This window comes from Siphateles boraxobius, unplaced genomic scaffold, assembly GCF_051911475.1.
Source record: "Siphateles boraxobius isolate OS27281-9 unplaced genomic scaffold, OSU_SipBor_1 9, whole genome shotgun sequence".
NCBI classification, from domain to species: Eukaryota; Metazoa; Chordata; class Actinopteri; order Cypriniformes; family Leuciscidae; genus Siphateles; species Siphateles boraxobius.
The window spans coordinates 14,761,829-14,778,914 of NW_027509219.1; the positions used below are offsets into that span (position 1 = coordinate 14,761,829).

The 17,086-nt window shown below is 38.5% G+C and overlaps 1 protein-coding gene and 1 pseudogene across 4 annotated transcripts in view; both read left to right on the forward strand.

Annotated features, from left to right (window-relative positions):
• slc23a2 (solute carrier family 23 member 2) overlaps nucleotides 1-17,086 on the forward strand; it is a 46,487-nt gene that overhangs the window by 18,637 nt on the left and 10,764 nt on the right. For all 3 annotated transcript variants that reach the window (XM_077224508.1, XM_077224510.1, XM_077224509.1), the window contains 4 exons: nucleotides 8-264; nucleotides 5,700-5,795; nucleotides 6,613-6,729; nucleotides 7,443-7,600. In XM_077224508.1, the coding sequence (XP_077080623.1) occupies nucleotides 8-264; nucleotides 5,700-5,795; nucleotides 6,613-6,729; nucleotides 7,443-7,600 (628 nt within the window). The remainder of the gene's footprint in view (nucleotides 1-7; nucleotides 265-5,699; nucleotides 5,796-6,612; nucleotides 6,730-7,442; nucleotides 7,601-17,086) is intronic.
• LOC143732620 (uncharacterized) lies at nucleotides 14,052-15,721 on the forward strand (annotated as a pseudogene). Its single transcript, XR_013201144.1, has 3 exons — nucleotides 14,052-14,137; nucleotides 14,400-14,637; nucleotides 14,844-15,721. The product of XR_013201144.1 is annotated as an uncharacterized LOC143732620 (transcript).

The following is a 17,086-nucleotide window of genomic DNA, read 5'->3' on the forward strand; positions in this document are numbered from 1 at the left end:
ACCTAAGATGATCTGGCTGGCCAATCAGTGGAGCATGAGTGTGTGCTGACAGGCAGAGCAGCAGTGTTTCTACCCGAGCGTGAGAGGGAGCGGAGGAGAGGAACAGAGCCAGAGCCAGAGGAAGAGGAGGAGGACAAGGCAGAGGAGCAAAGGGGAGGAATGGGTGTTGGTAAAAACACTACCTCCAAATCCATGGAGTCCACCGCAGAGCCTGGCAAATATGAAGAGGAGAACAAACACAGTGCACACTTCTATCCCATCCCTGTGAGTGTGTGTGTGTGTGTGTGTGTGTATGTGTGGGAGTGGAATTGCTAATCATAGGGCTAAAAAACAATGGCTTTAAACCTGTCATTTCAGTGACAGGACAGGGTGTGTGTCAACCACTTGTGTGCATGGTCACATATACTTTTTTAAGCAGGTCAGTGTGGTATGCAAATTCCTACTATAAGGAAGTGCCATTTAAAATGTGTTTTTCCAGAATTTGTTCTATTTCAAGTGTCAATAAACTTCCAGGAATGACAAACAACAGATTTACCATTATGGCATGCATAACATTTCTTTTGAAGATGCAGACACAAGTCATAAATGCAGTGGAGTTATAAATGCACTAACCATTCAAATGCTTGGGTTCAGTAAGATTTTTAGGGGCAGTTACTTTTATTTTTTAGATTTGTTTCAAATAAATGCTGTTCTTTTGAATTATCTATTCATCGAAGTATCCTGAAAAAATCAGAACAACTGTAAGAACAATAATAAAAAACTTTCTTTAGCACCAAATCATCATATTAGAATGATTTCGAAAGGATCATGTGACACTGAAGACTAGAGTGATGATGCTGAACATTCACCTTTGACATCACTGGAATAAATTACATTTTTAAATATATAAAAGATAAAAAAATATAGATATTTTAAATTGTAATAGGATTTTACATAATTACTTTTTTACTGTATTTTTATCAAATAAATGCACCCTTAGTGAGTATAAGAGACTTCTATAAAAAAAATTAAAGATCTTAGCAACTTTTTCATGATAGTGTACTAATACATTTTTAAATACTACAACATTTCAAGTTGTTGTTTAACATTAGTTAATGTATAGAACTTATTCACAGCAGCGCCATATTTGATTTTTAACGGGAATGAATGCGAGGTTGTGAGGGAAAGACGTACATCTCTTCAGTGGGTTCTCTACATTCAATGTGTTTTTGGATTGTTCTGCAGACGAAACACTGCAAAAAATCTTTCAGATAAATTTCAGTAGACAAAAAAACCCAGACAATGAGCTGTGGAAATTATAAGTGATCATACAATCTTTTTACCGCAGATGCAATTGAAAACAATTGGTAAGTCTATCCCTCACAGCCTCGCTTTCATACCCGTCATGGCGCTGATCTGAATAAGGTTTATTAGGAGCAAACATGAATTAACAGTGAAGAATAATCTGTAAATTAACATTAACCACGATTAAATGATTAAAAATTATTTATTAGTGTAATACCAAATGTTAACATATAGTGCCATATTGAAAAATATTACTAATTTAATAGTAACACTTTACAATGTCTCATTTGTTTACATTAGTTAATGTATTAACTAACATTAACTAACCATGAGCAATACATTTGTTACTGTATTTGTTAATCTTTGTTAACGTTAATTAATAATAAAAAATACAGCTGTTCATTGTTTGTTCATGTTAGTTCACAGTACATTAACCAATGTTAACAAATACAACTTTTGATTTTAATAATGTATTAAGTGCTGAAATTATCACAACCAAATATTAATAAATGCTGTAGAAGTGCAGTTCATTCTTAGTTCATGTTAATGTAGTTAACTCATGTTAATTAATAAGACCTTATTTTAAGGTGTTATCGATTTAATTATACAGTTGGTGTTTTTTGGACCCTCAACATGTGGGTCTAAACCTTGTGTGTGTGTTATCTTATCACTGTAGCAAAGGTTCCTTAAAGGAGAACTACGGGCAATTTTTAAGTTAATCTTGATCGTTAGAGCTTTGTGAGTACTGACTATAGAAGAAAAAACGAACCGGATTGGTGCTTGCTACGCGGACCTGCGACCGCGAATGCCCAGAGCTCCGACCCAGCTAAAACGGCAGCTATGGGGGCATGGACATAAAGAGCGTTTTTGAGCCTCTTAACAGATACAAAATGCAATTAAAATGTCTGTCCAACATGAACAGGGACCCTACATGTGAACAAGATACGTTTAGAAACTTAGCCATTGTTTCAACTCACCTAAATAGTCTTTTAGACGGCAAGCTGTAGTCTCGCGCTGCAGTCCCATGCTGTAGCCGGAAAAGGTAAACAACGTCCTGGTGGGAGGAGCGTTGATCATGTGCGACGAGTTATGATCAGAGTTGCTTACAAGTGAAGAAGAAATGGTTCGTGTTTGTGCCTTTTCGAATTGTGGCAACAGAATGCGAAAATATAAGAGCTTAAATTTTCATTGTCTTCCTTTTCATGACCTCGAGATTCTGCAGTTGTGGCTAGTTGTACTTCAACTTGTGCAAACTCCCGTAGAAGTACTACGCGCTAAAGATTACCGCATTTGCAGCGAATACAACAATACAATTACAATTCAAGCCGAAGAAGCTATTGAAATAATTAAAGCTTTGTAAATAAGACTACAAAAACATTCATGCACATCTCTCCTCATGCCGTGTGTGCCCAAATGGAAGGATAAATAAAGTTTACATTACCTCCACAGTGGTTGCACCCGTCATCGTACATGGAATGGCATTTTTCTTCAAACGGCCCCGCTGTGTTGAGTGTGTGTAGTCATCCTTGTCAAAGTGTTCGCTGCAAATGCGGTAATCTTTAGCGCGTAGTACTTCTACGGGAGTTTGCACAAGTTGAAGTACAACTAGCCACAACTGCAGAATCTCGAGGTCATGAAAAGGAAGACGATGAAAATTTAAGCTCTTATATTTTCGCATTCTGTTGCCACAATTCGGAAAGGCACAAACACGAACCATTTCTTCTTCACTTGTAAGCAACTCTGATCTTAACTCGTCGCACATGATCAACGCTCCTCCCACCAGGACGTTGTTTACCTTTTCCGGCTACAGCATGGGACTGCAGCGCGAGACTACAGCTTGCCGTCTAAAAGACTATTTAGGTGAGTTGAAACAATGGCTAAGTTTCTAAACGTATCTTGTTCACATGTAGGGTCCCTGTTCATGTTGGACAGACATTTTAATTGAATTTTGTGTCTGTTAAGAGGCTCAAAAACGCTCTTTATGTCCATGCCCCCATAGCTGCCGTTTTAGCTGGGTGGGAGCTCTGGGCATTCGCGGTCGCAGGTCCGCGTAGCAAGCACCAATCCGGTTCGGTTTTTTTTCTATAGTCAGTACTCACAAAGGTTTAACGATCAAGATTAACTTAAAATTTGCCCGGAGTTCTCCTTTAACAACCAAAAAAAAACCTGAACAACTTGAAATAACCAGCTGCTGCTTTTTGATAGTGTTGTTGCTGTTAAACATGCATACTTAAACATTTAAAGGGTTACTTCACCCAAAAATTAAATTTCTATCATTAATTACTCACCCTCATGTCGTTCCAAACCCATAAGACCTTCTTCAGAACACAAATTAAGATATTTTTGATGAAATCCGAGAGCTTTCTGACCCGCTATAGCAGCGAAGCAATTAACACTTTGAAGGTCAAGAAAGGTAGTAAAGACTTCATTAACATAGTGCATGTGACTACAGTGGTTCAATCTTCTGCGCTAAAAAATAAATAACGACTTAATTAAACTATTTTTTCTCTTCCGCGTCAGTCTTTGACGCTGTTCACGTGAGCACCATGACACATGCGTGTGATTCTGACACAGGATCCGGCCAATACTGGGACGGCGTTCTGGCGTAGAACCCCGAAACGCTGCACAGTGTTTACAACATGAACACTGTCAGAGAGTGACACGGGAGAGAAGAAATCGTTGAATAAAGTCGTTATTTTTTTGGGGGGGGGGGGGGTTTGCGCACAAAAAGTATTCTCGTCACTTCATAACATTAAGGTCCTTGAAAGTGGTAATGGCTTTGCAGTCTATGGGGTTTCAGAAAAAAAAAAGTCTTAATTTGTGTTCCGAAGATGAACGAAGGTCGGGTTTGGAACTACATACGAGTGAGTTATTAATGACAGAAATGTAATTTTTTGCGTGAACCATTTAATAAACATGTCAAGAAGGCAATGTTTACTTTCTTGTGTGTGTGTGCTTCTATAAGACGATATCTATTAGAGAGTTGTTTTTATCTCGTCCTTCCACAGATGTGTCCCTTTATCAGTCGGTCCACTATGGTCTGTGCTCTGTAACTTTATCTGTTCACTCATTATGAAGACATTCAAGTCTTGAGTTTCCCTTAGTCATGCCCACCACTCCCTTAAAGACAATTACATAGCAAACACTCTCTTATAACATTTATGCGGATTATATCATTCTTTTGTTTTTGTTTTGTTCTTTTGTTATATAGTTCTCAATTGTTGATTAATTATTAGGGACTCGTGTTCTTTTCTAATCTCTGTATGTAATTATTGTTTGAAAGACTAAAGGTTGTTTGTGCTGTCATGAATCTTCTGTCTAGTATGATGTCATGAAGAACCACCAAAAAACCTTGTACAGCTAAAGCATCATTGTTTTGGTGAACTCTTCCCTACATGAGTGTGATCACTTATCTGCATAACCCTTTCTCTGAAATGTGTGTGTGAAATTGCCCTTGTGGACTTCAGTGGGCTGATAAGTCTCGTCAGTGTCGGGGTTTAATGTCAAAAGGTCGTAAGGTAAAACTAATGTGCTTGACACTGAAACCCTGGTATTTGAATTTGGCAAAGAGAACCAAAGCAAAGCTTCTGGAATCGTAACCCTTCGTGTGCCAAGCTAAACTACATATTAGCGTCAATCATTTTCCTTGTTTTGTTGCTTGGTAAATATTAGGGCTCGGTAAAAAAATATCGATTTCTCAATTTTAATCAATTCTCATTTTTCGAATCGATATCAATTTTTAAATCCCAAGAATCGATTAGGCTAGTCATCCTGTTTTCAGTTGATGAATGAATGGAACATTGTAGTGCGCATCCCATCCAATAAATCGAAATAATCTTTGTGTTTTGTTACTATTGATCAAGAGAAGCAGCAGCGCGGAGCACACATGATCTTCTCTTCCGCCTTAATAATACCAGTTACAGTGCGAAATAAACATGAATGAGCATCTGAAAGTGTGTTAAACTTATCGAAATCCGTATCTTGTTACATGGAATCGCTCAATCAGTGTTTCAACCGTGGAAAGACGTCAGTGAAACCTCTTGTAAACAATGTCATATAACATCCCATTTATATCAGAAAGGGTTTTTCATATAACTTTAATATTATAAAAATAAATAAAAGTGTAATTTAAGTGTTTGTATACAAATCAGTTAATTTTTACCTTCAATATTATAGTAGGCTAATGAAAGCCTAGTAGGCTACAACTGACTCCCATAGTTTACAGCATTTGTTTTGTTTTCCGTGAGAAAATTTGCCATGTATCTAGCCTACCTGATATCCAAAATAATAAATATTGAATCGAATCGAATCGAATTGCAAGTTTGTGAATCGAAATCGAATCGAATTGTGAAATTTGGGTCAATACCCAGCCCTAGTAGATATGTGATCTTTGCAAATATCTCTGTATTTGACAGGTGGTTAACGGTGCCGTGCAAACCCCTGGAGATCAAGACGCAGAGGACACACAGCTCATGGCCATTTACGCGAAAGACAGTCAGACTGAAGACAAGGTGAGTTTTTTTTGGTGATGCTATTGGTGTAGAAATGACACACTTCGCCTTTAAATCTAGGGGCTACTCGTACCAGTCTTGCTTATCCACTCTGTATTAAGCCCTGTTCGGTAATAGCTCAGTCATTATGACTTGGCACTTTTCCCCCACAGATGGATCAGGGATTTGGGAGGTCACAACATTGCAGTGGAATGTCCTCAGTGTTTGCCTTAAGTACAGCAATGCTGATGCAACACATTGGGTTTCTGACTTTTTCTCTGGTTGTGTGTTGCAAGTAATATCTGTCAGAAATTAGAATTATTTGACTGGTAATACAGATTTTCATTGTCAAAAAAACGATATTGTCTTCAAAACAAAGATTACTGCAGCAAGGAAAAGCTGAAGGCTAATCTTACTGCTTTGAAAAATGTTACAAGACAGACAATAATTTGATGGCTGTACTGTATCTTTGCTTTGTGGTTTAATTAATTAAATTGTTAAAACTAGTTTTCAGTAATAGTACATATTTTTCCATTACAGCTTATTTTAACATGTAACAGAATAACTCTGATAGTAATCTCTTCTTTCAATTTGGAAGATTAGAACTGAGTTTATTAAGCAGTTTGTTCATTTCAGGAAAATTTCATATAGTGTCACTGATCTCCCTCTGATGCCATTTGAATTTCCGGCAGTTTTGGTGTGTGTGGTTGTGTCTGTGCGCTCTGATGCCATTTATAGTGTACAGCTCTCACTCAGCTTCTCTTTAATAGGGATAGGTTACCATAGGGACGTCCCATAGCCTAACTCCCATGTGTCTTGTGTTTCCTCTCCCCATCAGTGCTCCATGTCAGAGACTGTGGACAGTGCAGACAGCACAGATGCCAGGAGAATGGACATGATATACACCATAGAGGACACACCACCTTGGTACCTGTGTGTGTTCCTGGGTTTACAGGTACAAACGCATACACACCCACTGTGATGAGCCCTAGACATTTAAGATGTTCATATACCAGCTATGACTCAACCTTACAGTGGTGACCCTCGACATTACAGCAGTGAAATTAGACTTTACAGCAGTGACCCTCAACCCTTGACTTTACAGTGGTGACCCTTGACCTTACAGTAGTGACCCTCGACATTACAGCAGTGAAACTAGACTTTACAGCACTGACCCTTGACTTTTTAGCAGTGTCCCTTAACTTAACAGCAGTAAAACTACATTTTGAAACTGTGACCCTAGACTTTTAGCAGTGACCCTTGAATTTGAAGAAGTGTCCCTCAACTTTACAGCAAGGACATCTAGCGTTGACCTTCGACTTTACAGCAGTGCAACTAGACTATTAAGCAGTGAGTCTTGATTTTACAGCAGTGACATCTAGACTTTTAGCAGTAACCCACAACTTCACAGTAGTGACCCTAGACTTTACAGCAGTGACCCACAACTTCACAGCAATGAACCATGACTTTTGAAGAAGTGACTCGACTTTCATTAGGGAAACCTAGACTTTAGAGCAGTGACACGCAACTTTAAAGTAGTGACCCTTGACTTTACAGCAGTGACCCTACATTTACTGCAGTTACCCTAGGCTTGTGTAAGATTTGATGTTCTCAATTACAGAGATAAAGAGCTAGATATTCTTTTCTTTCCACATCATTTCTCCTCAGCACTACCTTACCTGTTTCAGTGGAACTATCGCTGTGCCCTTCCTGCTGGCTGAAGCCATGTGTGTCGGTCATGACCAATGGGCAACAAGTCAGCTGATTGGCACCATTTTCTTTTGCGTGGGCATCACCACCCTGTTGCAGACTACCTTTGGCTGCCGGTAAGTGTGAGTTTGGAACATGTTCTAACAGCTAAACCTTGCTTTAACAGACACATTGAGCAATGGGGTTACAATGGGGAACAAAGGTTAAAATCTGGCCTGTGTGGTGAATCCCATGCACTGCTCCACTGTCTGTGGAGTTTACCCAACTCAACTAACAAGCACAACAGTTAACATGTAACTTTATATAAATATATTTTATATGTATATGCAGTGGTTAAAGTGGGATTTTGTAGGTGGGGGAACCCTCAAATTTTGTGTAGGTGCAACAGGGAAAAATGACTCACCGTGGGACAACATATTGAGTATCGTGGAATAGCAATACTTTTTGGGACAAGAGTGTCACTGTGGCACCACATATCACAATACTTATTTACTTGATATTTTAATGGTTTTATTTTGGTCCATCAACAATGATATGATGACGATACTATGTTAAAATTGCTGAACACTGGGCCAAAAATTGAGCCCTGGCACTGTAGCCACACCCGCCCACATTACCCCCCACAGCCATGTGCATTTAGGGCCACATCCACACGAAGCCAGAGCTTTACCTATCCAATGTTTTTTTTTCCCTCGTTCTAAAAAAAAATCTGTAAACACGGCAGTGTCTCAAGAAATATCTGCGTACACAGGAAAACACTGAAACCGACTCAAACTGATGTAGTATACATGCCAGACCATTATGAGGCTCTGTAATTCTGACACAGACACACTAAAAACAGAGAAGAAGACTTGCGCATAAACCTTGCGCGCTGTATACAATAATATTAGGAACAGTAGCTTTTTCTTTTTTTTTAACCAAGAACTTTGTTGAACAATATGAAAAACCATAAATGGCCTGGTACAAAATAGGAATGAGTCATGATATTCGATTAGTTAGCAGACGCATGAAGTTTGCCATAAAGAACCGGCAAATAGCCTAATCATTATGAATGTGTCAAATATAGCAAGGAGACATTTTAACTATTTATTAATAAACTAGTGTTTTCTGTGACGATGCTTATAGAGATAAATGCACACTTCATACGTATTATAAGAGAGTTGTCTGTTATTTTTCGTTTTGAATTGTTTTGTTTAAAAGAAGACATTTCAAGCTTAGATATATTTCTGAGTTTCTGTTCATTTATGAGACAAGCTCCAGTTCACGTGGGATGCAAGTTATATCGCGACGGCGCCTCTGTGTCCTGATGGCTATTGTCTGCTATATTTGCTTCTTATTTATTAAATCCAGGCAATTGGTTGAAGAAACATTGATTAAAATTAAGATACAATTTATACAAAACGAAATTCACTTTAAATAAATTTTTATATAAAACAAAACTTAATGAAGTGGTCAAAATGATGTCTCTCGATATTGCACATCTTATGATTAGGCTACTCGCGCTGTTCACTTTTCATATAATCAACATATATGAAATGGAACAAATAACATATTATTTAAACATAAATATGAAACTAACTTTTCTTTAATGGCTACAACATGCCTACAGTACAGAGAAATTTAATGTCGGAGCGAACGCCGTGTTACCGGTGAGCATGAGGGGGCAGAGGTGCGTTTTTTGAATAATAGGCTAATCAAATAATTCACAGCGATCGTCGAATATTATTTTTGCTTGAAATGCCCATCCCTACAAAATATGAAATGTCTTAATCAGACAAAATAGCCTACAAGCATCATAGCATAAGAAAGAAATATAAACAAATAAAAAAGTAAAGAAATAAAATACAAATACATTAAAGTAGGCCTAAATAATAAATAAAGAAATAAAAGAGGCTCAGTAGCTTCTGAACATCAACTCAAGCAAGTAGTCGCAGTTGTTGTTGCTGTTTTATTTAAGATTTAGACCCAACTGATTTAGCGCGTCTGACTAGTCGACACGTGGGGTGATGACATCATCGTTTCACAAAATATACGGATTGGCCGTACACACGATGGCGCAAGGGTGTCGTTTTCAGATTTATCCACCCTGGGACCCGGTTTCAAAAAATAGCGGTTTCAGTCTCCCAAAACGCCGTATCCGTCTGGACGAAACGCCGATCCGCTAAATTTTTTTTACGTAGGCTATACAGCTAAACGCGTGTCCGTGTGGACAGGGCCTAGATGTGAAGTAGTTTGAGGGGTTAGGGGACATGCTCCCCTGAGAAATTTTTGATTTCTCTGACCTACATATGTGCAATTTAAGACTCTTGAAGGCAAAAAAAAATGGATAATAAATAGCTTTAAAACCATTTCAGTGTGCATTAGATTATTTGTCAATACATGCTCTCTCATCTCAATCTTTCTTTTTCTCTCAGTCTCCTTATCCTGCCGTATTTCTTCCCCTCCTAAAGCTGAACTTTGAATGATAGTCTTTTCATTTTTATCTGTGTCACTGAAAAAAAAAGTAAACATAGGCTCAACTGATGAGTTTTATGAATAATTTTCTTAGATAAGTTAATTTACTCAAGTCTACCAGATCAGTATTGCCAATAGGGAACCTTCTACAAGCTTTGGAATTTGAAAAGAAATTTTAAATAATACAAATTATAGGCTACGTTTAACTTAGTTAGTGTAATTGCCAGACATTCCCTTAGGCATGCGTTGTGGAAACGCGTCAAAGCATTCTCAGGTATAAATATGCAGCATTAATACAAGGTGATTTAGAACGAATATTTAATGTCGATAATGGTTACATGTGTTAAAACTAATCCTGCTATTGATATCTTTGTAAGACTGCCGACCCTATAACAGTGGCAAGGGAAAACGATGTATAACGAAATATCGAACATTAAACTAACTTTACTGCGCTCAACCACCGTGAGTGCATTTCACGCATTTATAATCACTCGCGTTCAGCGGGGAGGAATGGAGGTTGGTCGGCCAGTCGGTCCATCTCGAGACCAGCGAGATTCGTTGATATTAATGCATCTATTTATTTAATAATTATCTGAGGTGACGGAACGCAGTTCCGGACCGTTCAGGCCCACTTTAGCCCCTGTGTATATGTGTGATTGAAACATGAAAATTTTCAGTAAATTGTGTTCATGTTTGTTGTACAAACAGTATTGTGTTTTATATGTGGGTCGTTTTATTGATTATTTTCAGGATGTTAGATTCAGGCTTAGTTTACAAGCACACTTTTGCTCAGCAAGTAATGAATCTTCTACTTCACTCTATTTTTGTTAAATATGGTAGAGAAGATGATAACATCTACTGTAGAATAGGCTAGCGTAGTCGGTGTTACACGGTGTTCGGCCATACACTCATTTCGTTTAGCTTTTTTATAGAAATAAAAACCATTTGGTCAGATTTCACTCATCACATGAGAAGAGTAAGGAAAGATGATTTGGAGGTTTTGGTGCACAACAGATCCTGACATCATTGACTAATATTGTTTCTTATACAGTAAGGGCTCATGTGATGGATCTGCCATGAGCTTTAGCAAATCACAACAAAAAAAAATGTGTCCATCACCACAACAGGGACCAAAGTGGTCTTCAATTGTGACAGTCTTAAATGAATCTTGCTTACGCAAGAAAAAAAGTGATCAAGCCTCATTAGAGAGGAAAAATAATACAATTATTTTATCATTTAAAATAATATAAAAAAATGATAAAGCTACATCACAGGATAAAGTCAGTATTCAAAAAGGACATAATTGAGCTTAAGCATCTCAAACTGACAGAGGACCAAAATCAGCACCACTTTTCCAGGGTACAATAAGTAACAAGACTCTTAAGCCCAATTTATACTTCTGCGTCGAAATCACGCCGTAGCTACGTCGTAGGCTGCGCGTACCCTTCGGCGTACCCTGACGTGCACCTCTCCAAAAATGTAACAACGCGTCAATTCTACGTGGACGCAAGAGCTGTGATTGGTCTGCTAGAACCGCTCCCTCGGGTTTCACAAGCTCCCTCTGCATGTGTAATTGCGCGTCAACATGGACAACGACGCAGAAGTATAAATGAAAACCAACGCAGAATCTAAAGCGTAGAGGTTCCGGCATAGATCCGACGCATAAGTATAAATCAGCCTTTACTAGACAAGACATACACTGAATTTCTAGGAGGTGGCCAGCACCATGAAAACAAATAAGATTCGCAAACAAATTTTCACAACAGTAACAACAAAAACCCTGGAATGAACACAATACATTTAATTAAATTAAGAGCCATGGATAAATTTTAGTTAATGCGAAAATAATTACATTAACCAAAAGTCACATTGATCAGGACATCACATGTATTGTGTCCCCTCTAATACATCAAAGTTGGTACATTATCACTTTAGAATTCCCATAAAAACAGATCAACTTCATGTTTGAATCTTTCACCAGGCTGGTCCATTCCCACAACAAACCAAGTACTAAACATTTTTAAGTCATCTTAATTACAAAATGAACTTTAACAATTTTAGCTGTTTTTACAAATCACATTTTAGCCAAAGAGGAATTTTAACTGGTATAATGTTTTAACCTTCAGCTAAATAACTAAGCCTTTGCACTGATTTCGTACAATGACAAATAAAGATCTTAAACAAAACCAATATAGTAATGTCAATTTCAATACCTATTGATAGCGGCTCCCTGATGCCCACAATACCGGTGTTGTCACAAGTTAATTTACCAGTGTGATCCCTACTGTAGAACAGTCTTACCACAGTCAAGACATCAGTGGAGAGTCTCAGCTTTCACACTGGCCTGTCATCATCTGGAATTGTCATCGTAAAACTGCCTGTTTACAACGAAGGCACATTATTAGCACGTTGCGATGTACAGAATGTCTTGTTCTTGTGGGTTGGGTAGGCAAGTCAGAACGATGGCACAAACGTCATGACCTGACAAAGGTGAACTTGGAATTTACAGTCTTTAATGCTGTCATTTTGTTTTTTCTGTGTATGTCTGGGCATGCATTATGACATGTTATCTCATGGTATAATCCTACTCTTAAATACAGTAAAGCTGGCTGATGTGGCTAAAAATGTAGATGTTTTTTTAGTCTTTTGACAGTTCAATATGCATTTCCATAATATATGTAAAGGAAAAAAAAACAATTGAGTCTCTTTTTATTCCTCTTTTTACTATATTGTTGTTTCGGTCAATGCTTTGTACAGTTTTTTCCCCTGCTGTTCCTCAACCTTACATTCTGTAAATTTGATCTCTCTGTCTGTTATTTCCCTTCCTTTTCCCTGTCTTTCTTCTCCCTCCTGCTGAAAGTGAAGTGACCCAGTAACCTAGATTTGGAAATATTTCACTCAGTTCTGTGAAGAGGAAGGGCGTTCCTATTGCGTAAAGGGTTTTTTTTTTCACTCGCTTTGATTTAGCTCAAATCCAGCCTAAGACACAAACTCTTACAAGGTGCGTAGGGTGTGCGTGCACTCTTAAATACATTCTCTTCTCCAATAACAATTTTTTTTTTTTTTTTAGTCCGGTTACATTTTTTGAAGTGCTGCTTTTGTTGAAACAAAATCTAACTCTCAGTTGTGTAGCAGCAGGTCTGGAGAAAATGACTCAGTTCAATTTTAGCTGTGGTCATCTGTGGATCTTTCAGGGTCTTTAATCACTCGGTAATGAAGGCCTCCAGCTCTTTATAGAGCTACAATTCAGGCAGCAAACTGGTTCTGTTTAGTGTGGCTTGAGAATAAGGAAGGGACACAATGTGAGAGACTTAAATCTGTGTGCCAAGCTGAAATTGGGTTGACTTCTGTTCTGTTCTGTTCCTTCTCTTACGTTTCCTAAGCCTGTAGGCCTATGGTTTGCTATTAAATTTGTTTCTAAATGTATGCATGTATTATTTTCATGTTTTGGCCAATACATGCCCAATATTACAATTGTATTATTTTAATTTGAAATTCACAGTCATATAATATCCAATATCGCATGATACTGATAGATAATTTGCACATAAAAAAAATCTCCAATATTGACCAATAACTGTTGTAGCATTAATTATAAAGACTTTTATAATGTCACATCCCACTCATTTTTTTATTTCACATAAAAGCTGTTCTTTTGAACCTTTTAGTCATCAAAGAATCCAAAAAAAAAAATCCTCCACAAAAATATTAAGCCAAACAACTGTTTTCTAAATGAATGACAAGAATAAATGTTTCTTGATAATCAAATCAGCATATTAAAATGATTTCTGAAGGATCATGTGACACTGAAGACTGGAGTAATGATGCTGAAATTCAGCTTTGCAAATATAAAATAATTTTTTATAGCATTTAACATTTGAGTAATATGTAATCAATAATAATTCACAATACTGCTGTTTTTACTGCATAAATGCAAATAAATGCAGCCTTGGTGAGCATAAGAGATTTATAACAAATCATAACAACCCCAAACATTTTAACGGTTATTATAAATATTAAACAGAAACGTGATTCAATAAATGTGCTCAAAAAGCCTCAAAAGCCATCAGCTACATCAGGAAGCCTCTCCAGCGTTGGCCTGTTTGGGAGGCCATGTGGAAGATCCCCCAAGCCAGGCTGAGTTTCCTCATAAGGTCGACCTACGTCACCGTCCCAAGCCCCAGCAACCTCGGTCTGTGGTGTAGCTCAGAAGAGAGCTGCCAACTTTGCAATGCCCCAAATCTGAGCCTGTAGCACATCCTGTCAAGCTGCAAAACAACGCTAACCCAGGGTCGGTACTGGTGGCGCCAGTCTTGCGGAAGTTGGCGGAGATCCTGGAGGTACGCAGGGCGGAATCAGCCAGGGAGTGCCTACCACCGACATCGAGGTGGCCGATCCAATTCGTCAGAGAGGGAGGAGTGGCCCCTAGCATCACGCAGCCACAGAGATAAGGACTTGCAGGCAGTTGTGAGTGGACCTCGATCGGCAGCTCAGGTTTCCAGCGGAAATCACCACAACCAACCTTCGACCGGACATCATTCTCTGGTTTGCCAGAGCCCAGGCAGTAATTTTGGTACAGCTCACTGTCCCGTGGGAGGGAGGAATGGAGGCAGCCTTTGAGAGGAGAAAAGATCGGTACCTTGACCTCACAGTCGAATGCAGAGAGGCTGTAGGGGGTTCGTGGGGGCATCCACCCAGCGCTTCCTGAAGAGCATGGGAGTCACCGGCCCCCAAAATCAGAAAGGAGCTGAAAGACCTGGCCGAGCAAGGAAGCTTTTGGCTTTGTTTAAGAAGGAAGGACTAGGCGAGGGCGAAAGCAAGTGTCCTAGGGTCAGCTGCAGGGGGCGGCAGGGAGACGTCCCTGCTGTTGCTCCACCACCGTGAGATGTTCCGGGATTAATGGAGCGGAACATCAATGAAGGGTGGCTCCCGGCTGATGACCCTGCAGCTAACCGCAATGGCACCGTCGGAGGTTCGGCAAGCAGAAATGCTCAGCAAGCAGTCACTTGCCTGTGCTACCATCTGTTGACAAAATTCAGTTTCTTACTTATTTTGTGTATTCATATAATTTGCAAACCATTAGACACTGGGTAGATCAATGTGGAATGTCCAGCACCTCCATTGCCCTTATGTGGCTCACCTCTGATTTGAATAAGGATTGTTAAAACAAACGAGTACATGCTGGTCCCTTATAAAATAAGCAGTGCTTTGGATCTGTTTAAGGCCGCACCAAAATATAAAGCATCAATCACAGCAATTCAGGAAGCTGTTATTGCCTCCGTAAGTTACCACTGTTGATGTTTTGCTGCTGTAATTCACTTTAATGTAATTTTTGACGCAATACAGTTTCATGTGACATAAAACCCCAACAGGGAAGCATGAATGACAGTGTAGGTGTATTAGGAATCTGGAACAGACACAGTCTATATTGTAGGATGGGGAGGGTGAGTATCTGTAGAGGTCTGATCCTTTAGGCTGTTCATGTCATAGACGTGGCCTGTTCTGTGTCTTGCACTCGATGTTCTTTAGTGGCCACTTAGCCCCATGTGTAAGAGGGCCGTCTGATGTGTTTCTTGCGCATTTGATCCCTCTGTTCTGACGTCACTTGCTCGTGGCACATGCTGTCTCCAGGGAAACCAGAGCAAGTGACCAAAAAAAAGGGAAATGAGAGGAAGATAAGAGTGGATAGGACTGGGCAAGTGTTGCCGTCAGACCTGTGTGCTGAGTCACTGTGTGCGAGCGGTCTTTATTTTCTGCCTCTATATTTACTAGTATATTTCCATATAGCGTGTTTTTGTGCCTGAGGTATGGGTTATTATCATTTAAATAAAACTAAACCCATAAAAAATATTCAGACAAAAATATACATTTACTCATTCTTACACTTAAACTTACTTTTGAAATCTAGTTTAAAATCTTAACTCTCCATTACTGATTCCTGATACATGTTACATCTGATTAATTGCTTTAATCATAAAGAATAGATTTTTGACCTTAAACATTCTGTTTATGTGGACACACATAATGCAAACCTTTTTAAATATAATCTGTATTGTATTAAATTAGCCAAATCAGTAAGTGTGTGTGTGTGTGTGTGTGTGTGTGTGTGTGTGTGTGTGTGTGTGTGTGTGTGTGTGTGTGTGTGTGTGTGTGTGTGTGTGTGTGTGTGTGTGTGTGTGTGTGTGGTGTGTGTGTGTGGTGTGTGTGTGTGGTGTGTGTGTGTGGTGTGTGTGTGGTGTGTGTGTGTGGTGTGTGTGTGGTGTGTGTGTGTGTGTGGAGACATCTAGTGGTTTGAGCACTAAATGTCTCACTCATGAGCATTACCATGAATATGTATCAATTCACTAATTTACTAATTTATCTGCTGACTTTAGTTATTACACTAGTTTTCTAAATTTTCTAAAAAGTAATTTTGCTGTATTTTGCATATTTGTATCAAATATCATATAAATAGTATCGTATACTTGTTAAATATTAATAAATTATTATTTATTTGTATTTGGATAAAATTTATTTTGAAATTATCAGGGGATTTGCCAGTGTCATGTTAGTGGCATAAATCTTTGAAAATATTGTTTGAGGTGCTTCATGGCAAGTTAACTAGATATCCACAAGCAGATCTGTAACTATATGCACAAAAGTATTGGGACACACCTCTTAATGATTAAATTCATATTTTTTTGTCAGAGCCATTGCCACAGGTGTATAAAATCAAGCACTTAGCCATGCACACTGCACTGTAAAAAAAAATATGATCAAAAAGTTATGACAACACATGCCTCAACTCATCAAAATAAGTTTCTACTTTTTTTATATAGAATATACAAGATTCAACTAATTGTTCAGTCAGTTAAATGTAATTTAAGTTGAAATGACTTATAATTTTTAAGGACAATCAACTTGGATGTTTAAGGCAGCAACTTTTTTATAGTGTGCTTTTACAAACATTTGTGGGGGAAAATGGGTCGTTCTGAAGAGCTCAGTGAATTCAAGCGTGGTACTGTGATAGGGTGCCACCTTTGCAGTAAGTCAGTTCATGAAATTTCATCCTATATTACACGGTCAACTGTAAATAGTATTGTTGGAAAGTGTTTAGGAACAGTAGCTGAAGAGTTCCAAACTGTTTTGTTCTGGAATTGGTGGATTAT